Source organism: Dendrobates tinctorius, unplaced genomic scaffold (genome assembly GCF_039654945.1).
Source record: "Dendrobates tinctorius isolate UK_male_01 unplaced genomic scaffold, ASM3965494v1 ptg000019l, whole genome shotgun sequence".
Taxonomy (NCBI): Eukaryota; Metazoa; Chordata; class Amphibia; order Anura; family Dendrobatidae; genus Dendrobates; species Dendrobates tinctorius.
This window is the reverse complement of record NW_027361687.1, coordinates 64,930,058-64,957,156: the sequence shown is the minus strand read 5'-3', so window position 1 is coordinate 64,957,156 and position 27,099 is coordinate 64,930,058. Positions and strand designations below refer to the sequence as shown.

Below are 27,099 nucleotides of genomic sequence, written 5' to 3'. Positions count from 1 at the left end.
TATGCCGTAAATAAACCGCAAGCACTGTTGAAGAACCTGTCTCATATTTGTCTCCCGCTGCACCTAAGCGAGCCACATCCCCACAATAGGGACAGTATTATAGTAGTTATATTCTTGTACATAGGGGCAGTATTATAGTAGTTATATTCTTGTACATAGGGGCAGTACTATAGTAGTTATATTCTTGTACATAAGGACAGTATTATATTAGTTATATTCTTGTACATGGGGCAGTATTATAGTAGTTATATTCTTGTACATAGGGGCAGTACTATAGTAGTTATATTATTGTACATAGGAGCAGTATTATAGTAGTTATATTCTTGTACATAGGAGCAGTATTATAGTAGTTATATTCTTGTACATAGGGACGGTATTATAGTAGTTATATTCTTGTACATAGGGTCAGTACTATTGTAGTTATATTCTTGTACATAGGGACAGTATTATAGTAGTTATATTCTTGTACATAGGGGCAGTATTATAGTAGTTATATACTTGTACATAGGAGCAGTATTATAGTAGTTATATTCTTGTACATAGGGACAGTATTATAGAAGTTATATTCTTGTACATAGGGAGCAGTATTATAGTAGTTATATTCTTGTACATAGGAGCAGTATTATAGTAGTTATATTCTTTACATAGGGGTGGTATTATAATAGTTATATTCTTGTACATAGGGGCAGTACTATAGTAGTTATATTTTTGTACATAGGGGCAGTATTATAGTAGTTATTTTCTTGTACATATAGGGCAGTATTATAGTAGTTAGAATATTTTAGATAATAATATAATAAAGATCATTTAAACATCTATAAATGAGTCTAAAAACAATAGTTTGACCTTATAAACCGAACGATTATATTTTCCGTATTAATTATATTTGGTTGTTAGTGTGTTGTGCAGTGTAAGCTTTTTTCCCTACTGTGACATCTTATGGTAACTATATCGTATTGCAATTTTTATAGTGATTTTTATAATAACATTATTGTTAAGTTGCGCTTTAATATGGTCCGAGCACTTTATATTTTTCTTTTCAACATTTTAAGGCAATTGTTTCTCCCAGCAACAAAGAGCAAGAAAGCATTGCACAGAGGACATTACACAGAGTATTTCAGTTTGGGGACAGTGACCTGTAGAGTCATGTGCTGATGTTAGTGAGGAGAGCGAAGAGGGTAGTCTCAGGAGGAGAAGGAAAGGAAAAGACATTTTTTTCAGCAGCATAAGAAAGTATTTACACTCCAATCCTCAGCCTCAAAAATTGTGACTGCAGCTCTGGATGTATATTTGGAGTATCCAGAAAGCCTAGATCAAAACAAGATAAAACCAATTATTTTATGTAGCAGTATATGGATATTTAAGCTCTAACATGGTGTTGAAAAATGGAGCTGTCCTTTAAGGTGACCCTGATTTATTAATACGTTCATACAGCTCATTAATTGACAGTTAGATTACGATGTCCTTGACCTATGTCCATCTTTTGGCCTCTTGTCTATATCCTTGTAGTCGGACATCTGGAGATCACTGCGTCCAGTAGAAATCCTTTGAACCCGCCATGATAAGGCCTATGTAGTAGCATAGCAATACACCCCATACAATCTCTCCTCCTTATTGGGGAAACCAAAACTCCTCACTCCGGGGTCAGGGAGTCCTCCACATCGTTCCCGAGGGTCCGTGATGGGGTAACGAACGCTGCCATCTGACAGCCAGCCTCCATCACAGTAATCCAGGCCAAAAAATTTCCAGGCTGCGTAAAGATGTCCAACCTTGGCGATCTCAGCCTTACGAGTATGGCAAGTGGTGGAAGCTTCCTGGAAGGTCATCGGGCCCTGGACAAAGTAGACGTATCCTACAAAATATGTCAGCAGCTGGTGAGAACGATGACAATATAGGGAAAAGAGCCCCTAGTAAATGCCCTACGCTTTTCTTCATAGTAAAATCCCATTATAGGGGAACGCATTTCACGGTGAAAATGCACAAGAAATGTGTGTGACTTTTGGATTTAGATTTGGTTTCTGTGGTAAATAAGGTGACTCAGGTTTATTGTGGATCACATGAGGCCTGGACCTGGACCTATGTAATCCAAACATTATTAATTGTGGCTAAATGTATATTTGACAGAAAAATTAGGCAAATTATTTAGTAGTTATTATCAAATAAAAATAATATATTAATAATTAAAGGCAATTGCACCTGAAATGTATAAATGATCACCCTGTTGTAATCAAGCATTATTTTATGTAATGAGAATGATACATATTACAATGTTACCATGGTTTCACTTTAACTCCACTTAGGCTGGATTTAGAAAGATGGTCTACACATTTTCATTCATTTTAGGCTAGACTAAGGGCTAGAACAGCTAAAACTATGGACTATATTAAGGACCAGGGATAGACAAAGGGCAAGAGCAGCATGACTAAGGACTACACTAAGGGACAGGGTAGCTAAAACTTAGGATTAGACTAAGGGCTTAAGCAGGAAGACTAAGGACTATACTAAGGGCCAGGGTAGCTAAGATGTAAGATTAGACTAAGGGCTAAAACAGCTAAGACTACAGACTATACTAAGGGCCAGGGCAGCTAAGACTTAGGGGTAGACTAAGGGCTAAAACAGCTAAGACTATGGACTATACTAAGGGCCAGGGCAGCTAAGACTTAGGGTTAGACTAAGGGCCAGAGCAGCAAGACTAAGGGCTATATCAAGGGCCAGGGTAGCTAAGACTTAGGATTAGACTAAGGGATAAAACAGCTAAGACTATGGACTATACTAAGGGCAAGGGCAGCTAAGACTTAGGGTTAGACTAAGTGCAAGAGCAGCAAGATTAAGGGCTATACTAAGGGCCTAGATAGCTAAGACTTAGGGTTAGACTAAGGGCAAGAACAGCAAGATACTAAGTGCCAGGGTAAGCTAAAACCTAGGTTTGACTAAGGGCTAGAGCAGCAAGACTAAGGGCTAACGAAGGGACCAAGTAGCTAAGACTTAGGTTTAGACTAAGGGCTAGAGCAGCTCTCACTAAAGGCCAGATTAATGGCTACACTAAGGGCAAGAACAGATAATACCAATGGATAGACTAAGAGCTACAACAGCTAAGACTAAGGGCTAGAGAAACTATGACTAAGGACTAGACTAAAGGCAAGAGCAGTTAAAACTTAGGACTAGACTAAGGGGTAGAGCAGCAAAGACTAATGGCTATACTAAGCACTTGAGCAGCTAAAACCAAGGGCCAGAGTAACTAAGACTAAGGAATAGAATAATGTCTATAGCAGGAGTGGGAAACATCAGGCGCCTGCTGTTTATGTCCCTTGATGACCTTTTATCCGGCCCCCGGGCAATTAGCCAGGCACCGCACAGCGTGGACTGGCAGCTCTATTTTGATGTCCACGTTCCATTAATTTCTTCTTGCTCTGTGTGCACATACATGCAGTTTTCATTACTAAACGCTGTAATGAAAGATTATATCCTGACATCAGGGCCAGCATCAGGACGTACTTTGCGAGCAGAGTTAGCGTGCAATTTGTACTGCCTCCGGAGGGCGGTATAAATATCTGATTGGTCCTTGGCAGATAAAAGATTTTCCACCCCTGGTCAAAAGCAACAAAGACTAGGCACTATATTAAGGAGTTGAGTAAAGACTAAGGCAGCTAAGACTAAAGGCCCAGACTAAGTGCTGTAGTGGCTGGATATTAACATGTGAGCTGGACACTATAAAAAGTTTCCGTGCTTCTGTGCATACATTCAGTATTCCTATGACATAGACTAATAATTCAAACTATACCTTTAAGTGCCGAGGTGAAGCAAAATGCATCATATTTGTCTTTCAGCTTGTCTTTGGGGCCATAGCTGCGTATCCCCGGAGGTAGGTTACCCCCGCATGGCTCCCGTGTGACAATGACTGGGTAATGAACACTCCCTTCCAAGAGCCACCCTGCGTTGCACCAGTCGAGGCCATCGGTCCAGGCTGTGGAAGAGATAAATAAATGCTACCTCCTAATTACAGTGGGTACAGAAAGTATTCAGACCCCTTTAAATTTTTCACTCTTTCATTGTATCCATTTGGTAAATTCAAAAAAGTTCATTTTTTTTCTCATTAATGTACACTCTGCATCCCATCTTGACTGAAAAAAACAGAAATGTAGAAATTTTTGCAAATTTATTAAAAAAGAAAAACTGAAATATCACATGGTCATAAGTATTCAGACCCTTTGCTCAGACACTCATATTTAAGTCACATGCTGTCCATTTCCTTGTGATCCTCCTAGAGATGGTTCTACTCCTTTCTATTAGAATAAAAGATGAACTCGCAGGTCAAGATAACCCATCCACCTTAGAGGACCTTATCTCGCTGGCTACCCGCATTGACCTGCGCTTCCTGGAGCGCGCTCGGGAGTCAGCGAGAGACAGGCGGCCCTCCAGGTCAGTTTCTCCTTTCACCCGGTCTGCCACCTCCTGTTCGGTCGGGTCCTCTTCCTTCTCTTCGGGTGAGCCCATGCAGATAGATCGTCTCAGGTTGGCCGAGTTGCATCAGAGAGAGAGACGGGCACAAGGTCTGTGCCTCTATTGCGGTGATTCGTCACACTATGTCCGCACCTGTCCTAAGAGACAGGGAAACGACTCCACCTAGGTCAGGCAAGAGAGGCCTTCCTTGGTGATGATGATCCCTCTCAACTCCTTACGATTTCTGTGCTTTTGGTTTCAGGAGGGAGGCTTGGTTCCGAGGTGGCCTACGTGGATTCAGGCTCAGCGGGTAACTTCATTCAGCCGGAAGAGGTGGACAAATACCAAATTCCTGTAGTCACTCTACCTAACCTAATTCAGATTGCCACCGTGGATGGCAAACCGCTACAGGTGACCGTCACCTTGGTCACTGAAGAGGTGGAGTTGCAAGTTGGAGCCTTAGATCGAGAGAAGATAGCCTTTTATGTTTTGCCTAAGCTCTCTCATGCCATTCTACTCGGTCTTCCATGGTTAAGGACTCATCAGCCAGTTCTCGACTGATTTTCTGGGGAGATACTCTGCTGGGGGCACCCGTGCCAAGCTCGCTGTCTGACTCCTGTCTGCCTGGCGGCTGCTCCTCGGTCACCTCCAGACCTCCCGGGTCTTCCTCCAGCTTACAGCTCCTACGCCGATGTTTTTGATAAGAAGGAAGCGGAGGTCCTTCCTCCACGCCATTTGACTGCCCAATTGAACTTGTTCCCGGTTCAACCCCTCCAAGGGGCAGAATCTACCCTCTGTCTCCGACAGAGACCACCGCCATGTCCGAGTACGTCCGAGAGAATTTCGCCAAAGGTTTTATACGGAAATCCTCTTTGCCCGCAGGAGCCGGGTTCTTCGTCAAAAAGAAGGACGGAACTCTACGGCCGTGCATTGACTATAGGGGCTTGAATGAGATTACCATCAAGAACAGGTATCCTCTTCCACTCATTCCGGAGCTGCTTGACAGTCTCAGAGGGGCTCGGGTCTTTTCCAAGCTGGACCTCAGAGGAGCCTACAATCTGGTCCGTATCCGTGCAGGTGACGAGTGGAAGACCACTTTCAACACTCGAGATGGCCATTACGAGTACCTGGTCATGCCCTTCGGTCTTTGCAATGCTCCTGCAGTCTTTCAAGAGTTCGTCAATGAGATCGTCCGGGATCTCTTGTACTCCTGTGTGGTCGTGTACTTAGACGACATCCTCATCTTCTCGCCGGACCTCTCGTCTCACAGAAAGAGTGTCCGCCTGGTGCTTCAGCATCTTCGGGAGAACCGCCTGTATGCGAAGATCGAGAAATGTCTCTTCGAACAGACCTCTCTGCCATTTCTGGGATACATTATCTCCGACGCTGGTCTAAGGATGGATCCCGAGAAGTTGTCTGCCATCCTCAAATGGCCTCGCCCCATCGGATTAAAGGCGATACAACGATTCCTCGGGTTCGCCAACTATTACCGGCAATTTGTCTCTCACTTCTCCGCGATCACAAGACCCATTTCTGTGCTCACCCGTAAAGGGCCTTCTTCCAAGGATTGGTCTCCTGAGGCAGAGGAGGCCTTTCTGACCCTAAAACGGGCTTTCTCCACGGCTCCGGTCCTGCGTCGCCCTGAGAGCGATCGACTTTTTGTACTCGAGGTGGACGCTTCCTCGACAGGTGCCGGGGCGGTACTGTCCCAGAGAATCGCCTCCGGTCGCCTGCACCCTTGTGGCTTCTTCTCGAAGGCCTTTTCTCCATCCGAGTGTAACTACTTGATCGGCGACCGGGAACTTTTGGCCATCAAGTTGGCCTTGGAGGAATGGCGCCACCTCCTGGAAGGAGCTGTCCATCCTTTTGTCATCTTCTCGGACCACAAGAATCTGGCCTATCTCCAGTCTGCCCAGAGACTTAACACTCGCCAGGCCAGATGGTCCTTATTTTTCACCCGATTTGATTTCAAGCCCCGATTCCGTCCTGGCAGCAAGAATTCCAAAGCCGACGCCCTGTTCAGGGTCTTCCAGCCACACGAATCCACGGAAGAACCTATCATTGATCCCACTAGGATCATCACCGTGGCTCCGGTGAACTGGCGTACTCCCTCACCTGGCAAGACGCTTGTGCCAGAGAATCTCAAGCGAAAGGTTCTTCTATGTGGGCACTCCTCCAAACTGGCCGGCCATGCCGGAACTAAGAAGACCCTTGACCTTATCACGCGTCACTACTGGTGGCCACGCTTCGCCAAGATGTACTCGACTTTGTGGCTTCTTGTCCATCCTGTGCAAAAAACAAAGTGCCACGGAGACCTCCGTCCGGCTTGTTGCTTCTGTTGCCCGTCCCTATGGTTCCTTGGGAAAACATCGCCATGGATTTCATCACCGACCTACCCTGCTCTGTGGGCTGCACAGTCATCCTGGTGGTGGTGGATCGTTTTTCCAAGATGGCTCACTTCGTCCCTCTGCCCGGTCTTCCCTCAGCGCCGGAACTGGCCAAAACCTTCATTCGTCAAATCTTCAGACTTCACGGACTACCTCGACGCATCCTGAGCCGCCCCTCTCGGTACCGGCTACCGTGGTACTCGAACCCCTGGGCCTGCTCCTAACGGTCCCTGTATAGGGGTCGGTTCCACCTGGCAGCTGGCCCGGGGTCCCTCCGTGCCACGGTCCAGAGGGTCCACTCTAGGAGTTTCCTGCTCCAAACCACCCACGCTAGCACCAAGGTTACAAAAGAATTTCTGCAGTACTCAAGGTTCCTAACAGCACAGTGGCCTCCATAATCCTTAAATGGAAGAAGTTTGGGACCACCAGAAGTCTTGTTAGACCTGGCTTTCCAGCCGAACTGAGCAATCATGGGAGAATAGCCTTGGTGAGAGAGGTAAAGAAGAACCCCAAGATCACTGTGGCTGAGCTCCACAGTTGCAGTAGGTAGATGGGAGAAAGTTTCATAAAGTCAACTATCACTGCAGCAATCCACCAGTCAGGCCTTTATGGCAGAGTGGCCCGACAGAAGCCTCTTCTCAGTGCCAGACATATGAAAGCCTGCATAGAGTTTGCTAAAAAACATATGAAGGACTCCTAGTCTATGAGAAATAAGATTATCTGGTCTGATCAGACGAAGATAGAACTTTTTCATGATAATTCTAAGCGGTGTGTGTGGAAAAAACAGGTACTGCTCATCACCTGCCCAATATAATCCCAACAGTGAAACATAGTGGTGGCAGCATCATGCTATGGGCATGTTTTTCAGCTGCAGTGACAGGATGAGTGGTTGCAATCGAAGGTAACATGAATGCGGCCAAGTACAGAGATATCCTGGATGAAAAACCTTTTCCAGAGTGCTCAGGACCTCAGACTTGGCTAAAGGTTCACATTCCAACAAAACAATGACCCTAAGCACACAGCTAAAATAACAAAGAAGTGGCTTCAGAACAACTCTGTAACCATTCTTGACTGGCCCAGTCAGAGCCCTGACCTTAAACGCAATTGAGCATCTATGGAGAGACCTGTAAATGGCTGTCCACCAACGTTCACCAACAAACCTGATGGAAGTGGAGAGGATCTGCAAAGAAGAATGGTAGAGGATCCCCAAATTCAGGTGTGAAAAACTTGTTGCATCATTCCCAAGAACACACATGGCTGTACTAGCTCAAAAGGGTTCTTCTACTCAATACTGAGCAAAGGGTCTGAATACTTATGACCATGTGATATTTCAGTTTTTCTCTTTTAATAAATTGGCAAAAATTTGTACATTTTGGTTTTTTTCAGTCAAGTTGAGGTACAGAGTGTACATTAATGAGAAAAAAAAAGAACTTTTTTGAATTTATCAAATAGCTGCAATGAAACAAAGAGTGAAAAATTTAAAGGGGTCTAAATATTTTCCATACCCACTGTATGTGATAGTTGACCGCTTACAACAATATGACACCACAGTACCTTGGTAGAGCTGGGAGTAAGTGGCCAGTCTTCCATCTTGTTCTTCACAAACTTGACGAGCCTCAATGTAATTAAAGCGATAGCGCCCCTCTTTGGACTGATATGGAAAGACGACCCCTAAAATGAATATAAGACATTTCTTTCAAGCTATTGGATTGCCCCCACAACAGAACTTTTATAAACGATACCTCAATATGTGGATTATTTTCTATAAATATTAGTGCTATAGATGAGCTTAAAGGAGAACTCCACCTGAATATCTATTTAGCACTAAATAAAAAGTTCCATATCTCTGGAATCCTATGACTGATTTAAAAACAAAAAAAAAGCAGAATACTCAAGGGAACAATGAAACTAAGACAAGAGCAAAAATTGTCCACTTTTAACCTGGTGAATCCTCTTTAAGGATGACAACTACTCATGCTTAAGTAAATGAATGAGAGTTGATACAGACCAGATCAGTTGAAACATATAGTAGAATATGGTCAAGATCAAGAGTGGAAAGTGATTCATAAGTTGCTATATGATTAAACCCATCCTATTACATCCAAATTCCCATTTTTTTTGTTTTGGCTGGAGATTTCCTTTTAAGAGATATTCTATCTACTGTAGATCTGTGTCCAGAATTTGAGACCACCACTGATCTCCAAAGCTTGAAAACGCTTGTGTGGACTCCATAGACTACTAAAGATTTAGCATAACTCAGTCTTGACTAGCGCTCTCCTCAAACTCTTGCTGATGATTGATCAGTGGGGGTTTCAGCGTTCAGACAGCCACAAGTTTAGCCATGCCCCCTGAAGAAGCTAATATCACTTGGGTGAAACGTACATTGGGGTGGCTGGTGCACCCTTACAGCCATTACAATGGGTAATTTATTTTTCTGTTAATGTTATCTGATGTCTTTTTTTGTGGGTGGTGTGGTTAAGCCTCTTCTTTAATAAGGAATTTTCTTACATTGACTTTTTGCACTGAGGCTTCTTCCACCCCATTTCACATGTTACACTGAGCGCCCTCTTTGGGGCTATTAGTCTAGTATTTGTGTGCTGGGTTTGGTCAGTTTCTGCTTTTTGGTGGTGGATAAATATTTGATGAGCAGAGAAGTCACTCCCTAATGCATGTGATTAACCACCATTTTTGGGTTACATATTGCTCGTTTTCCTTGGAGTTTGACCAGCCCCAGCACTTTTTACCCAGGGATTTTTACAACAGGGTTACACCAGTCTTTTTTCTTCAGGCAATGGTCATTATTTTCGTATCATCTTATATTCACTATGTTACTATTTTATGAAATTTGTCTTATCCCATTATATGTCCCTTTGTATTCAATAAAATTGTATTTATTTTTGCAGTATTTCGTGACTCAGTTTTCCTCCTTTTTTCTCCCAAGTTTAGCTTTTATCATCCATCTAGGACATATCTATACATATTGTTTTCACACAACCTCAAACTATCCATATAATCTGTGTCAACAGCGAGGGGCCAGAAAACAGCAGAGCCTAATTTCTCATACTCGTGCACTGATTAGAAGCACTTCACCTTCATATTAACAGTGCAGGTTTCTGCTTGCAGTGCAGGGGTTAATCTGTTCAGTTGTGAGCTCCTGGAGCTTCCCTGCTTTGATGGTCTCAGCTGTTCAGTGTTGGCCACTCCCCTCTGCTGTATGTTATGGCCTCTGGCAATCAGGGACTAGCAGTGTTAGTTTTATACTGCCTGGTTCTGGAGTTGGAGGTGTTGGTTGACAGGATGCATTTGGAGTGTTGATCTAATGACTATTGCTTAGTGATTTGCTTGTGTGCATATCCTTATCTTGTCTTATCTAGTTTTTCCTCCCATTACTTCTGGATGTTCCACTCTGTTGCTTATGAGTGCATATTTGTATGACTGATATTTTCATTTATCCCTGTACATCTTCCCTTGTTGGTCTGGTTTCTGTGTTCGTATACACTGCTTCTCCCCACTTCCCTGGGTGTGGGAGGGGACAGATAAGGGCTGATTTAGAAGCTCAATAAGGTACATGACCCTGGCATCTTCCCCATCAGAATTAATCCAGGGAGCAGAGATAGCTAGGGCACCTGTTATGAATGAGTCACCGAGGAGGAAAAAACAAAAAGCAAACTAAGCCCAGAAAACCGGAGAGGTTGGGAACTAGCGGATTGCAGACCCCTGATCCTATCCACAGCAACTAGCAACTACGGTGGTCCTAGACGCCTCGTCACGGCCGGAGAACTAAATAAGCCTAAAGAAAGAAAGGGAAAATCTAAACTGCCCCAGAGCAGACCCCAAAGCAATAGACAGTCCCCAACATGTATTGTCAGTGAAACAAGATGAAAACTCAGACAAAGATAGAAAGATAGGCTGAGCAAACGATGGGGCCCTCACTAACTAGAAAGGACAGGAAAGAAAAGCTGCTGTCTGCAATCACGCAAAAAACCCTGACAAAAAAAATGTCCAACACGTCTGATAGAAAAAGCCCCTGAAGTCGCTAGACTTCAAATCACTATATCAGCACTCAGGTATATTCTGAAGACAAAGCAAAAGAGATCAACTGATCAGAGACAAAATGGGGATTCAGCCCAGTCCCAGCCAGGGCTGGCTGGACACAAAAACTAAGTAAACCAGACAAAACTCATATGAACAATAGCAGAGAAAACTTAGCTTTAGGAAGGCAGGAACCAAACTGGAAACCAGAAGCCACAGTCAGGAAAAATCACCAGCAAGAAACTAGGTATTCGACTGCCTTAAATCCAATCAGAAACTCCTGATGTCCAATCGCAGTCCTCTTCCTCAGGTGGCCGGTCTCTGCCATTTAGATCAGCTTCATTACCTCCCTTCACCAACAGAGGGAGTTCAGATAGAGAACTAACTACTCCTCTGTCAGCACAGCCAGCTCCATAACCCTCACCAGAAGCCAGAGGCAAACCCGAAAATGAGCTCACAACAGGCACCCCTAGCTTTAGGGATAGGGAATGCCCGGGATTAGAGTTGAGCAAAACAGGTTGGTCAGATTCAAAAGTCGCCGACTTTCGCCAAAGTCAGGTTTTTTGAAACGAAACCCAACCACAGTGTGAAGTCGGCCATGCAGTCGGCAACCCAAGTGCCAAAGTCGGGTTTCGCCGAATGCTTGCACGTGACTTTTTTCAGCCAATGAGAGAAGCGTAGCGAGAGCGTAGCTGGAGTGGGAGTGGGAGTGGAAGAGGGAGAGAGAGAGAGAGGGAGAGAGAGAGAAGAGGGAGAGATTTTGCCGCCTCCAGGGTTAAAATTCATGCCAGGTGTGTTTACAGTCCTCCACTCACTGCCGACTTTTCTCCCCATTGACTTGCATTGGGTTTCATGTTTCACGACTTTTCACGACTTTTCCCCATAGTCGGCCGATTTCGTTCGACTCGACTTTTGAGAAAGTCGGGTTTCATGAAACCCGACTCGACCCTAAAAAAGGCAAAGTCGCTCATCTCTACCCGGGATCTCTGGCAACTGTGCCTTAACAAACTGAAGGCTTACCTTCTAGCTGCAGAGATAAAGTCAAGCTTTGGTCCTCTAGGCCATTGACCAGTTCACATTTGTATCTTCCTTCATCTTCTAAGCTCACGCCGGTGATTATGAGAGAAGCGTCCAGTCTATGGCTTCTCCTCAGTCTCACCCGACCTCTCAGCTTGTCATAATTCTTGTGATGCTGACCATTGGAGATGACAATCAGGTTCTCCAGGGGATCTTCGGGATTGACCTTGCTCCATTTGACCTTATAGCTCCTGGGTCGTCGTCTCATGATACAGGGAAGGGTGACATTGGCTCCTCGTGTGCTGTGAATCACACTGTGGATAGGATTCAGCAGATACTGGTTCCCTGTGGTGTGGTCTAAGGGAATAAGGACACAGAGATTGCGTTCTTTAGAGAAATTGTTCTCAGCCAGATAGGGCCATACCAAAAGATATTAACTAAGTGGGTTTGGGTTTAATTACCACTCTGGCCAGGGGTGGACACTGACAGCTTGGGGCCCTGTGCAAGAAATGTGTCTGGACCCCCATCCTTTTATGGCGACAAAGCTACATATATAAATATATATACTAATTGACCAAATTTTCACACATTGGTTGTCGGGGGAGCAGACAATTTCACAAAAAGCAAGCTGATCAAATGTAAATGTATTTCATGAGCTGATGAACACAGACAGGTATTTATATATGTAGATTGGTAATACAATAAATTGGTTTGATAAGTAGAGGCCAAAAAAAGTCTTCCAGTTGAGGTGCCACCTGCAGGTCATTGTTTCTTTCTGCAGGTTTATGAAAATGAATGTTTAAACTGTATTTAGTGATAAAATGAGAGAAGCGGAACGTAGCGGGAGTGGGAGTGGGAGAGAGAGGGAGAGGGAGAGGGAGAGAGAGAGAGAAGAGAGAGATTTCGCCACCTCTAGGGTTAAAATTCATGCCAGGTGTGTTTCCAGTCCTCCACTCACTGCCGACTTTTCTCCCCATTGACTTGCATTGGGTTTCATGTTTCTCGACTTTTCCCGACTTTTCCCTATAGTCGGCCGATTTCGTTCGACTCGACTTTTGAGAAAGTCGGGTTTCATGAAACCCGACTCGACCCTAAAAAAGGCAAAGTCGCTCATCTCTATTAGCCACATAGAAATAAATGCAAGACCGCCAATTGTGCGGTAAAACACGCTAATATCAGGGTATAATATATGGTAGTACACGTCTTAATTATGTAGCACGGTTTGGGGTAGCCCCCTCAGAGAATATAAGGTCGCCCCCCTCATAGAATATAATGTAGCTTCCCTCATGGAATATAATGCAGCCCCCTCATAGAATATAATGCACCCAACTCATAGGGTATAATACAGAACCCCACAAAATATACTGCAACCCCCTCATAAGTTATAATGCCGCCCCCCATAGAATATAATGTAGCACCCTCATATGGCATAATGCAGCCCACCTCATATAGTATAATGCAGCCCCCCCACAGAATATAATGTAGCCCCCTCATAAGGTATAATGCAGCCCCCCTCAAAGGGTATAATGCAGCACCCCTCCACCATTGTCCTCATCACCACCTCCATCATAGCCTCCTCCCCCACTACCATTGTCCTTTCCACCACTACCATCATTGTACTTTACACCACAACCATCATTGCTTTCTCCCCCCACACCCCCATCATTGCCCATTCCAACACCTCCATCATTGCCTCCCCCCACCACCATCATCATTGCCTCCTCACCGTAATCACTGCCTCCCCCCACCACCATCATCGCCTCATCACCACCATCATCATTGCCTCTTCACCATCATTACTGCCTCCCCCACCACCATCATAATCGCCTCCTCACCACCATCATCATTGCCTTCCCCTAGCACCATCATCGCTTCCTCATCACCATTATCATTGCCTCCTCACCATCATCACTGCCTCCCCCACCATCATCATCACCTCCTCACCACCAATACCATTGCCTCCTCACCACCATCATCATTGCCTTTCCCCACCACCATCATCGCCTCATCACCATTATCATTGCCTCCTCACCATCATCACTGCTTCCCGCCCACCATCATCATTGCCTCCTCACCATCATCAATGTCTCCCCCACACCACACCATCACATATACAGCACCTCACAGACAGCACTGCACCACTCTCTCACACACATAAAGCACCGCACCACACACACACAGCACCACACACACATCACCGCACCACACACACGCACTGCACCACACACACACAGCAATGCACCACACACACAGCACCGCACCACATACACAGCACCGCACCACACACACAGCACCACACACACAGCACCACACATACACAAACAGCACCGCACACATACGCACACACAGCACCGCACCACACACACACACAGCACCGCACACACAGCACAGCACCGCACACACACACAGCACCACACATACACAGCACCGCACCACACACACAGCACCACACACATAGCACTGCACCACACCCACACACCACCGCACCGCACACACAGCACTGCACCACACACACACAGCCCTGCACCACATACACACACACAGCACCGCACCACACACACACAGCACCACACACACAGCACCGCGCCACACGACACACACACACAGCACTGCACCTCACATGCACACACAGCACCACTCCACACACACACACAGCACCTCACCACACACACAGCACCGCCCTACACACACACAGCACCGCACCACACACACACAGCACCGCACCACACACACACAAACGCACCGCACAACACACCACACACATGCGCACGCACACACACACAACAAAGCACCGCACACACACACCCACCTCTCCGCAGGTGCCCCGCAGCACATGCTGGCAGCTTCCTCTCTGAAACAGCCGGGCTGAATGATGATGTCATCCTGCGTTGCTGAGTCAGACAGGAAGTGCCGGGCAGGCCTGTAAGAGGAGGACAGTGTCAGATCATGACTCGGATGATCAGATCCCTGCAGCTCCGCTCCAGTCAAAATCTGCAGGGAGCGTAATTAGGGTTCGCCTCCCTTTAGTGGGCCCACCTCCAGGGCCCCGATTCAGCAGCACCAGTGGGCAGTGTTAGCCGCAGCTTGATGGCTAAGGCTACTTTCACACTAGCATTTTTAGCGATGCGCTTCATGCGCAATAGAAACACATGCAAAAAACTCATCATGCGTTTGCTTTTTTTTAGGCGCATGCGTTTCTATCCATGTTAACTCTTAAAACACCTGCGTTCTCATAGACTGTAATGTGTTATTTCGGCGCATTCTGTGCGCATGCGTTTTTTTTACACAGGTTGGACGGACCAAAAATGGAACAGGTTGCGTCGGGCGCGCCTAGGCGCACACAGAAAAAAAATGCATGCGCGTGAAAACACATACAAGCGCGTGCCAACGCTAGACCATGCGCCCCCATGTTAAACATAGGGGCGCATGGCACATGAGCATGGACGCGCACGATGCGCTGCTCTAAAAAACGTGAAACCAGCCTAACACTGCCGGCTGTTGAAGAGAAATGGTATTCACGCCTCTCCACACCCATGGGGGCGTGGTAAGGCGTGAATACTCATTTATCTTTAGCAGCAGGAACAGGGGCTACACCTTCGAACCAGACGTGCAGGACATCTGTTAACCCCTCAGTGCACATTGGGGACCTCTTACTGAGTTTAAGTGCTATCCCATTCTTTTCTATAAAGTGAGGTCTTGACAAAGACCATTACTGGTCGAAACGTTACCCTTCTTCACCTGCATCTGAAATATATTTCATACCTTTATGCACCCGGTGATGTCTGTACGCGTAAATAATAAATAAAGCAATTCTCGTTTTTGGCATTAATTGAATGCGGCTGTTTTTTCAAATTTTTGGACTGCTATTGTTCAGCCACCACCTCCCGCTATATACAGAGTGCACATCATTCTCTTTAATGTTTGAGAAATCAACGCCTCACAGGTCCTCAACTGGCAGCTTCATTAAATAGTACACGCAAAACGCCAGTGTCAACGTCTACATTGAAGAGGCCTCTCCGGTATGCTGACCTTCAGGGCAGAGAGGCAAAGAAAAAGCCATATCTGAGACTGGCTAATAAAAGGAAAAAGATTAATACAGGCAAAAGAAAACAGACATTGGACAGATTGGTAAAAAGTGTTATGAACAGACGAATCCAAGTTTGATGTGTTTGGATCACACAGAAGAACATTTGTGAGACGCAGAACAACTGAAAAGATGCTGGAAAAGTGCCTGACGTCATCTGTCAAGCATGGTGGAGGTAATGTGATGGTCTGGGGTTGCTTTGGTGCTGGTAAGGCCGGTTTCACATTAGCGCATTTTCAGCGCGCGCACGGCCGGGGGTAGCTCCGCCCCCGAGCCGGCTCTCTGCCCGGCGTGCCCGCCCCTTCCTTGTAGCGCCGCCTCCTAGCGGACAGCGGCGCCTGCGATCGGCGCACCCTATCTTTAGCATAGGGTGCGCCGATCGTGCGCAGGCCGTGCGCTAGTTGCGCTTTGACCTGCGCTGCGCACTTTTGACGGTGCGCCGTGTGCGCCAAAATCCGAAAAGTTTGATTTTGGCGCGCACGGCGCACCGTCAAAAGTGCGCAGCGCAGGTCAAAGCGCAACTAGCGCACGGCCTGCGCACGATCGGCGCACCCTATGCTAAAGATAGGGTGCGCCGATCGCAGGCGCCGCTGTCCGCTAGGAGGCGGCGCTACAAGGAAGGGGCGGGCACGCCGGGCAGAGAGCCGGCTCGGGGGCGGAGCTACCCCCGGCCGTGCGCGCGCTGAAAATGCGCTAATGTGAAACCGGCCTAAGTGGGAGATTTGTACAAAGTTAGGCTACTTTCACACTTGCATTTTTTTGCGCTGCGTGCGCAGTGCAAATGCGCATAAATGCGCATCATGCATTTTAATGTGTCTTCTTGTTTTTTGCGCATGTTTTTTGCAAAAAAAGCATGCTTTTTTTGCGCTGACGTGCACATGACCATGCGCACGCCAGCGCTCCCATAGACTTTAATGGGTTTTGGGTGAATTTTTTGCGCATTGCGTGCACATGCGTTTTTTTGAGACAGGTCGGACGCACAAAAAATGCAACAGGATGCATTTTGTGCGCCCGGGCTAACACTACAAAAAAACACATGCGCATACAAACGCGTACAAACACGTACAAATGCATTACTATGTGCACCCATGTTAAGTATAGGGAAAAAAAAAACCCATGCGTGCGCAAAAACTCAGTGCAAAAAAATGCAAGTGTGAAACTAGCCTGAAAGGGATTTTGAATAAGGAAGGCTATCACACCATTTTGCAACGCCATGCCATACCCTGTAGACAGCGCTTGATTAGTGCCAATTTCATCCTACAACAGGACAATGACCCAAACCACACCTTATGCAAGAACTATTTAGGGAAGAAGCAGGCAGTTGGGATTCTATCTGTAATGGAGTGGCCAGCGCAGTCACCAGATCTCAACCCCATTGAGCTGTTGTGGGAGCAGCTTGATCGTATGGTACGCAAAAAGTGCCCATCAAGCCAAACCAACTTGTGGGATGAGCTTCTGGAAGCATGGGGTGAAATTTCTCCAGATTACCTCAGCAAATTAACTGCTAGAATGCCAAAGGTCTGCAATGCTGTAATTGCTGAAAAGGGAGCATTCTTTGACGAAAGCAAAGTTTGAAGTAGAAAATTATTTCAAATAAAAATCCTTTTTTCGAACCTTGTCAATGTCTGGACTAGATTTTAAATCCATTGGGCAACTCATTTGATTAATAACAGTATGAGTTTTCATGGAAAACACAAAATTGTTTGGATGACCCCAAACTTTTGAACGGTAGTGTATATATATATATATATATATATATATATATATATATATATATATATAGCCACACACATGCATGTATATATTACATAGTCTCCTTTGTTGTGTATATTGCCGTCCCTTATAGAGTGCCCTCTCTTGCTATGTACAGCACTGTCCCATACATATTGGATTATATAGAGCCCTGTTTTTTTTATTACATACCGCCCTGTCTTGTTAGCTGTATAATGCAATGCTGGCTGATGGAGCATGGGAAAGTTTGTTTTCTAATGGAGGTCATGATGGACTGGTAGTCTGGTCACCGGCGCCTCCATCAGCAGTCATTTTATATCTAACAAGAGAGGGGACTATGTAATCAAAGAGGGCGCTGTTAATAACAAAAATAACAAGAATACACAATGTAAGAGACAGCACTGTACATAACAGCAGAGAAAGCTATATAATAAGGGACAGAACCACATATAACTAGATAGGATGGTATGTAATAAGGGACGGTGTTATGCATAACAAAAGAGGAAACTATATAACTAAGGATGGTGTTATACATAATAATTGAGTATACTATATACTAAGGGACTGTGTTATACAAAATAAGTAAGTATGCCATATACTAAGGGACTGTGTTAGACAATAAGTGAGTATACTATATACTAAGGGACTGTGCTATGCATAAGTGAGTACACTATATACTAAGGGACTGTGATATGTATAATAAGTGAGTATACTATATACTGACTTTGCTATGCATAAGTGAGTACACTATATACTAAGGGACTGTGCTATACATAAAAAGTGACTACACTATATACTGAGGGATGGTGCTATACATAATAAGAGAGTAAACTATATACTAAGGGAGTGTGCTATACATAAGTGAGTACACTATATACTAAGGGACTATGTTAGACATAATAAGTGAGTACACTATATATTAAGGGACTGTGCAATGCATAGAAAGTGACTACATTATATACTGAGGGATAACGCTATACATAAGTCAGTACACTATATACTAAGGGACTGTGCTATACATAAGTGAGTACACTATATACTAAGGTGCTGTGTTATGTATAATAAGTGAGTGCACTATATACTAAGGGACTGTGTTAAACATAATAAGCGATAATAACATCTTCCTCCACCTCCCCCTGTTCCTAAATCCATTATAAATCCCCCTTCCTCCCTTCCCAATTCCCCCACATACCTCATTGTCCTCCTCCCTCTGCATCCCATAATTTTCCTCTCCCCCTGCACCCCCATCATTGCCCTTTCCACACCTCTATCCTTGCTTTCTCCCCCACCACCCCATCATTGCCCGTTCCATCACCTCCATCATTGCCTTCTCCCCACCACCATCATTGACTTTTCCCCACCACCCTCATCATTGCCCATTCCACCACCTCCATCATTGACCTTTCCACCACCTCCATCATTGCTTTCTCCCCCACCACTTCATCATTGCCCATTCCACCACCTCCATCATTTTCTCCTCCCAACCACCCCCATCACTGCCCTCTCCCCCACCACTCCCATCATTGCCTTCTTCCCCACCTCCATCATTGCCTCCTTCCCCACCACCCTGTAGTGCAAATATAAAAATGGCTATTTTGAGTCCATATATTGAAATATTGCAGTGCAAATATAAAAATGGCTATTTTGAGTCCATATATTGAAATATACAAAATGCATTCAGACCATGACAGAGCTGCATTTCTGGTCAAACAGTTCCAGACGGATGATGTTTAATGTAATCTCTGTCTGTGGTGGGTTTATCAGACCATTAGATAGCTACATTTCTGATGTGACAGACAATGCTTCCGCAGCTACACAATGTTGAGAACTGTTGTTTCACAAATAGTTCTAAGTTTCTATGTTTGTCATTGTAAAATATTAAGGTTTATTTAACCTCTGTCTGTGTTGGTTTTATCTAAATCCATGTGGCTTTTATATTGTAAGGGTTTACGATCCATTGTCTGATAATACCATGTTGTTTGTTTCATCCGACCTTGAAGGCTGGCCACTGGAAGGGTTGGGTAAAGCAAGTTACACATAAGTGTAATTTAGTATTTAAGGCCAGAGAAACATGACTAAGACAGAAGCACAACTTGGATACCTGTACACATGTACAGTGTTGATACCTGCATAATTAGGGAGGCCCATGCAGTGTATTGAATCTCCCAGGGGTTCTCTGTCTTGGCGTTGCTTCTCTGATATTCCAGATGGATGATGTTTAAAAGCTTCTTGGTGATTGATGATGTGAGTATACTGTATATAGTTAATCTTCATATATACTTAATCATTATATGTATTCAATGTTTATATGTACTTAACCTTTGTATCTTAAAATATACAAAAGTGTACGCAATCATACTATCCAATCATACTATTCCTTTAATTTTGTACCTTGAAATAAAATTGCATTATATCGCAAGCAGTAGCCTTCTTTAAAGCTGTATCCGAACCTTAGTGTTAAAAACTTGGCAATGCACACCCCCATTATTGTCCTTTCCACTGCCACCATAATTGCCTTCTCCCCCACCTCCATCATTTCCTCCTCCCCCACCATCCCCATCATTGCCCATTCCACCACCATTGCTTCCTCCTCCTCCACCCCAATTATTGCCCTTTCCACCACCCCATCATTGTCCTTTCTACCACCTCCATCGCTTTCTCCCCCACCACTCCCAACAATGCCCTCTCTGTCACCCCATCATTGCCTTCTCCCCATCACCCCCATCACCCCCATCATTGCCCTTTTCTCTACCTACACACACAGACAATACCAGCACCATTCACCTCTCTGTATGATCCCCCACATCGCTACACACACAGCACCTCTCCACCTGCCCAATCCACCACCTCCATCATTTCCTCCTCCCCCACCACCACCATCATTGCCCTTTCCACCACGACCATCATTGTCCTTTCCACCACCACCATCATTTCCTTTTCCCCACCACCTCCATCATTGCCCATTCCACCACCTTGTCGTAGCTGCTTTTTGTTCTTACCAAGAGTCAAGTATGCCAGATCACCAGTGAGGCCGGATTAGGAGTTTTTCGCTTTTAATTCACAAGCGCTTGGAGATAAAGAGACTCAACACACACGAGCCGTGGTCAAATCACTTTATCTGATGTAATGAAATACAAGGCAATATTTTATACCATTTACAACAAATGTAACTCTATGGAGCTCATGTAGCCCTCCACCCCTCGGGGTCATACCTTGTTTACAATGTACCCAGAACATGTTGTTACTGACTATTGAGAATATATATATGATAAGAAGCATTTTTCCCTTGATGAGGAGACAGGCAAACTTCAGCATCATAAGAATAAATGAAAGGCAAAAGGCAAATCAAGAATTAAAGGCAATTAAAGGGATATAAAGGCAAACCATTAACTCTTCTATATTAACCTCCATCATTGGTTTCTCCCCCACCACCCTATTATTGTCCTTTCCACCACCCCATCATTGCTTTCTCCCCCACTACTCCCATCAATGCCCTCTCTGTCACCCCCATCATTGCCTTCTCCCCTATCACCCCCGTCATTGCCCTTTTCTCCACCTACACACACACAGACACAATCAGCACCATTTACCTCTCTGCATGTTCCCCCTCATCGCTAAACACACACACACACCCATATGTACACACACACAGCACCTCTCACCTCTCCGCACTCTCTCCTGCAGCATCACTGGCAGCTTCCCCTCAGCTGACTGCTGTGAGACAGGAAGCAATGGCAGGGAGCAGGACGGATCGCTGCAGCTCAGCTGTCATTTTCTCTTGTAGGCAGAGGAGCTGCAGGGATCACTCCTTGCCCGCCGCATATGAGGGCAATCTGGCCAGGGGGCCCCCAGAGCCTCGGGCCAGATAAACAGGCCAGAGTGCCCTCATTATTAGCTGCCCTGCAGGGGCCCCCCAGAGCCTCTGGGCCTCTGTGCAGCTGCACAAGCGGTATGTCCGCCCCTGACCATGGAAGACCCAAAGGGGTTGTCCAGGATTAGAAAAACATGTCTTATTTTATTATGAAACTGCAACACCCCTAACCATGTGATGAGTCTCGTATTGCAAGTAAACGCCATTGAAATTAATGCATGTAAACACAGATACGACGCACAAACCATGGTCAAGGTGGAGCTGTTTTTGAGACAAAGCAGCCATGTCTTTCTAATCATGGTTAGCCCCTTCACTTTCCATGAATATGTAATTTTTGCCTGGTGTAAATGCCGGTGTAATGTTGTTTTTCTTTTATTGTTTTTTTTTTTTTTTACTGAATGGTCAGATTCAGGAACACAACAGCATTAACACCAGGTAAAAAAATGACATTTTTTTGGCAGGTAACAGGCTCTCTTTTAATGCATTAACAGTCAGGCCTAGGATCATGTAAAGAAGGTGGGACAAGGATATGTCCCAGATTAATAAGTATTCGATAGTGTTAACAAGCTCTATAAGACGGTCCCTTTTAATCTTTGTTATGGGGCACCATTTATGTACCACCCTTGAAGCCCTTGAAGCACTCTCATTACTCAAAAACTCCCCCATGAGACTTTCAAACCTGCATTATTATGATATTTCAGCATTTTTTGGGGCTCTAAAGTGCTCTTCATCTCCGTTTTGCAATTGGTGGACGTCACAATGACATGTCACAGAGCAGAGATCTGGGAGATCAATGGGAGTTCAATGAATTCAAAGTGGAAGCACCCTTTAATTTAAAAAAAACCCAAAGTATAATATATCCCCCATTTTGGACAGCGAACCCAATAAATCAAGCCCGGACCCTCAGACCTTGATTCCGGTTGACGTTGCGATAGACACTGTGATCTTGGAGGGAGGCCAAGGCAAAGAGTAGGAGCAGAAGAATGTATGATAATTCCATCCTTGAAGGAAAACCTCGATGTCTGTGAGAGACAAGAAATGACTCAGTCCAGAAGCTGGAGGATGATGAGATGAGATGTTACGCTGATTTGCCACAATGATATTTTAACACTTTAAGATTTACAGGTGTTTATCGTCACCCGGCTTTCCCTGGATGCTGTACTGCTGAACTTCTAAACAATACAGAGGGATGGGAGATGCACCGCTGGGTGCGACGACAGATGATCAATGGTCACCAACTATCCCGGAGTCCTGAAAATACTATTTAATACTATTTAAAATTGAATATCACATCATTCAGACTGTACGTCTGAGTCTCGGCATTGCAGATGCGGTGATTTGACTAGATTGGGAATCAATTTTGGGGGAGCACTGTGAGAGCAGCAAACTTTGCCAGGGGCACTGATGGTCATCGTACTGTGTGTGTGGTGGGGTAATGTGGGGGAATTTATTGTAAGGGTATCATAGTGTATGGGGCGGGCATTTTGTGGCAATCATCATCTATAGGAGCCATGAAAGAGGTATCGTAGTGGGTGTAAAATCTAAGGGGCTTTAAAAGTTGGGAGGTATGGCCTTCTATAACTGCACCTAAGCAACATGACCAACCTACTCATCCAAATGTTGGGTGGGGAAGGAAGTGGGACTTAATTAGGATTTTTCATATAGACCCCATCATTTCTATATACAACCCTGATCCTTTCCTATCATATATGATAGTGCCTGATGAGCCGATGTACTAAGCGCTAGTAAGTATCATCTTCTTACCGTGTAATACCACTTCTACGCCATTCTCCAACCTCTTCCTCTCTGGATATAGTGGATGCGGTGAGTCCTGGTCCCAGTGCCACTTTAGTACTTGAGTCCTGTCTGCGATTTCTGATTCCAGTGTCCCTCCTGTCCCTGGACCTCGAGTGTGAATCTCTTTGGGATCTCTGATTTTGGCGTCTGCTCCTGTCCTTGGTCCCAGTGTATAATTCTGTGAGTAATGGTCAAGTGTCCCTCCGATCCCAGTTCTCTGTTGGTAAGTCTCAGTGTGAGCCCTTGGCCTAGTGTTGCTCTAGTTCCTATGTTTCAGTCATTTTGTGAGTACTGGCCTAGAATCGCTCCAGTCCTGGAGTGCAAGTCCTGTTCCGGTAATGATCCAAATCCTGATCAATGGGCCCCGTGTCGCTCTAGTCCCTGTGAGTTCTGGTCCTGATGCCACTTCGGTCCGTGTGTGAGTTTTGTATAAGTCCTGGTCCTGGTGTTAACCTGATCCCTGTGAAAGAATCTCTGTGAGTCCTGGTGTCCCTCTGGTCCCTATGTTTTAGTCTTTTTTGTGAGTACTGGTCCAGGGATGCTTCGGTTCCTGGTCTCAAGGTTTGAGCCCTGGTCCCGGTGTCACTATAGTCACTGGTCCCTATGTGTTATCTCTTTGTGAGTATTGACTCAGTGTCGTTCTTGTCCCTGTGTGCGAGTCCTAGTCCAGCGATGCTTCAGTCCCTGGTCGCAAAATATGGGCCTCTGTGTGGGTCCTGGCCTCTGTATCACTCCAGTCCCCGGTCCATATGTGTGAGTCCTGGTTCAGCGTGGCTCAGGTCCTTCGTTGCTGTGTATAAGTCTCTGTGCGAGTCCTGGTCCGATGTTGCTCTGATCCCTGGACCCTATGCACGAGTCTATGTATGAGTCCTGGGCCAGTGTTGCTCCGATCCCTGGACCGTATGTGTGAGTCTCTGTGTGATTCCTGGTCCAGCGTGGCTCAGGTCCTTGGTCCCTATGCGTAAGTCTCTGTGTGAGTCCTGGTCCGGTGTCGCTCCAATCCCTGGACCCTATGTATGAGTCCTGGTCCAGCGTGGCTCAGGTCCTTGGTCCCTGTGTAAGTCCAGTGTTGCTCCAATCCCTGCTCCCTATGTGTGAGTTGTGGTCCCGGGGCTGCTCCTGTCCCTCAGATGTCCCATGTGTCTTCTCCCACCACCCTTCTGTTGTGTGGTCAGTAAACATTTTGTGCCTGTCGGTCACTTCCCCTGTGAGGAGATGACAATGGCTGAGGGGACAATGGGCCTTTGTTGAGGGTCCGGGACCTCAATGCTTGGACTGTCTGGACCAGCTATAATACACAGGCTGAAGACTGGGGAGAAATGTCAGCATGTGGCTGGAGGATCTAGACACCTCTGTAAAGCCCTGTGTCCCACTCACAGACTAGAAAGGAGCCCAGTGTTCCCAGTAACCTTTGGAGGCCTCGATCTCCAGCAGCAATAACATAACATCCGGCACCTGCAAACCGTCCCCCAATCCCAGCCGACACCAGTCACCCCAATTATATCAGGAGGATGACAACCATTGAAGAATGTTCCCATTCACTAACAGCAAGCAGAGATCTGAAAACTGGATTCAGTATAAGGCTGTTTACCCCCTTTGAGACTGAAAGCAGCCAAATGTAACAAATCCTCAGCTGTTAGAAGTATTGGATCTGTACAGACACATCAGCCTCTGGATGGAAGCAATAATGATCCCATTCACTGATAGCAAGCAGAGATTTTGAAAGTTGTAAAAAAAAAAAAGAGATGCTAAGTCGGAGTGGAGCGACCTCCGGCGGCTGCAGTCACGGGAATATGCCTGGTTTTTGTCTGGCAAAAATGTTGTAATCCACATATTGAACACAAGATGGGGCTGTTGATTCCTCAAACAGATGGTTGTAGCGACTACATGAAAAGATTGACTATTCTTCCCGATAGCAAGTTATATCTGGGAAACCTGGGTAGGAACCAATGAGAAACTTTGAGCGCACCAAAGATTGCCATTCATGGGTCTGAGAAAGCTGTGTGACTGTCTCCTAAGTCAGCTGTAATGGTGGGCATATTAGTTGTCACTAGTGTTGAGCATTCCGATACCGCAAGTATCGGGTATCGGCCGATATTAGCGGTATCGGAATTCCGATACTTAGTTCCGATACTTTTGTCATATCGGATTCCGGAATCGGAATCGGAATAGGAAGTTCCCATCATGCTATGAGCCTGCTTGCTTTGATTAAGCCAATGGGAATCCTCCGAAGTGTGGGCACATCCTGTTAGGCATGTAGGCATGTTAACTATTGGCATGGCTGTGATTGGCTGCCGAAATGATGTCATGATGCACTATAAAAGCCACCGCAGCCGCCATTTCTGGTCACTCTGCTGTGAATTCAGTTAGGAACAGGCTGCTGTAGAAGACTGTGAGGGACAGTTAGAAATAGCGATTCCACCAAACATCTAGTGCTTTACCCAGGCTACATAAACCACCACTGTAGCCTTCTTTGCCCTAGCAGCAGTGTTCACAGCTGTCTGCAAGGGCTGTGTGAGTGCAGCTCACGCTGTGGAGTGGGTCCTGCAGCCACGTCAGGCTGTAGGCCACCCAGTGTGATCACTGCTGCCTCATACATCTTTTATTTTTTGAGCTGCATTTTTTACATAATTTCAATCTAGTGTGCTTCCATCCGTATCCATATACGTTGGTTGCAAACACTAGTAGTAGACAGCGGAGCCTTTCTGCAGCCTTTCAGTGCTAGTGTCCACTTTGCTGCACTGTTCACGGCTGTCTGAGAGGTCTCTGACTGTGTGTGAGTGCAGCTCACGCTGAGTAGTGTGTCCTGCAGCTACGTCTGGCTGTAGGACGCTCAGCGTGCGTCAGTGCCTCACACATATTTTTATTTGAGTGCAGCTCATTTTTTCTTCTATTAGTGTGCATCCATCCGTCTCCATCTACGGTGGTTGCAAACACTATAAAGGAGTACACAGCGGAGCCTTTCTGCAGCCTGTCAGTGCCAGTGCCCACTTAGCTGCACTGTTGACGGCTGTCTGAGAGGCCTCTGACTGTGTGTGAGTGCAGCTCACGCTGAGTAGAGTGTCCTGCAGCTACGTCTGGTTGTAGGACGCTCAACGTGCGTCACTGCCTCACACATATTTGTCTTTGAGTGCAGCTCATTTTTTCTTCTCCTATTAGTGTGCATCCATCCGTATCCATCAACATTGGTTGGTTGCAAACACTATATAGGAGTAGATAGAGGAGCCTTTTTTTCTGGCTTGTGCCCTGCCGGCGCAGCCAGATTAGTATTACCCAATTTTTTTGGAGCCTCATCTTTTGCATTGTAGGTTACCTGCCTGCATTGTAATAGCTCCAAAAAGTTGGTGATACTATCAGTTTCAATTCTTTGTTCACATACTTTGAGTTTGTTTCCAACAAAGAAACCACAAAAAAAGTTCACCAAACACTACATTTTGAACTTGTGTAGGCCACATCAGCTCCTATTAAAGTCTAGTCCACACACACACACACTTCATAAAATTAGTGTTTCTTGTACCTGTAACCAGCTGTTCAGGAATAAGCACACTAAGGCCCCCCTTTGTACTTTTTTGCCTATCTTAAGCAGTCTTGCAAGATGAAGAAGGCAGGGAGTAAGGCGCGTGGGCGTGGGCGTGGGCGTGGAGTTTCAGCAGGGAGGACGTGGGGATTCTGCAGGGAGAGGACGTGGGGATTCTACAGGTAGAGGACGTGGGGATTCTGGGCCTGCTGCGGGCACCAGT

General features: G+C 45.7%; 1 protein-coding gene across 1 annotated transcript; it reads right to left on the bottom strand.

Annotated features, from left to right (window-relative positions):
• Positions 1 to 1,319: 1,319 nt before the first annotated feature.
• HAPLN2 (hyaluronan and proteoglycan link protein 2) lies at positions 1,320 to 24,504 on the bottom strand. Its single transcript, XM_073567151.1, has 6 exons — positions 23,327 to 24,504; positions 22,472 to 22,584; positions 11,880 to 12,233; positions 8,382 to 8,498; positions 3,782 to 3,964; positions 1,320 to 1,852 (listed from the first exon to the last, which is right to left on the bottom strand). The coding sequence occupies exons 2-6, from the start codon at positions 22,560 to 22,562 to the stop codon at positions 1,569 to 1,571; spliced, it is 1,029 nt and encodes a 342-aa protein (XP_073423252.1). The 5' UTR covers positions 22,563 to 22,584; positions 23,327 to 24,504; the 3' UTR covers positions 1,320 to 1,568.
• Between the last annotated feature and the right edge of the window lie 2,595 nt (positions 24,505 to 27,099).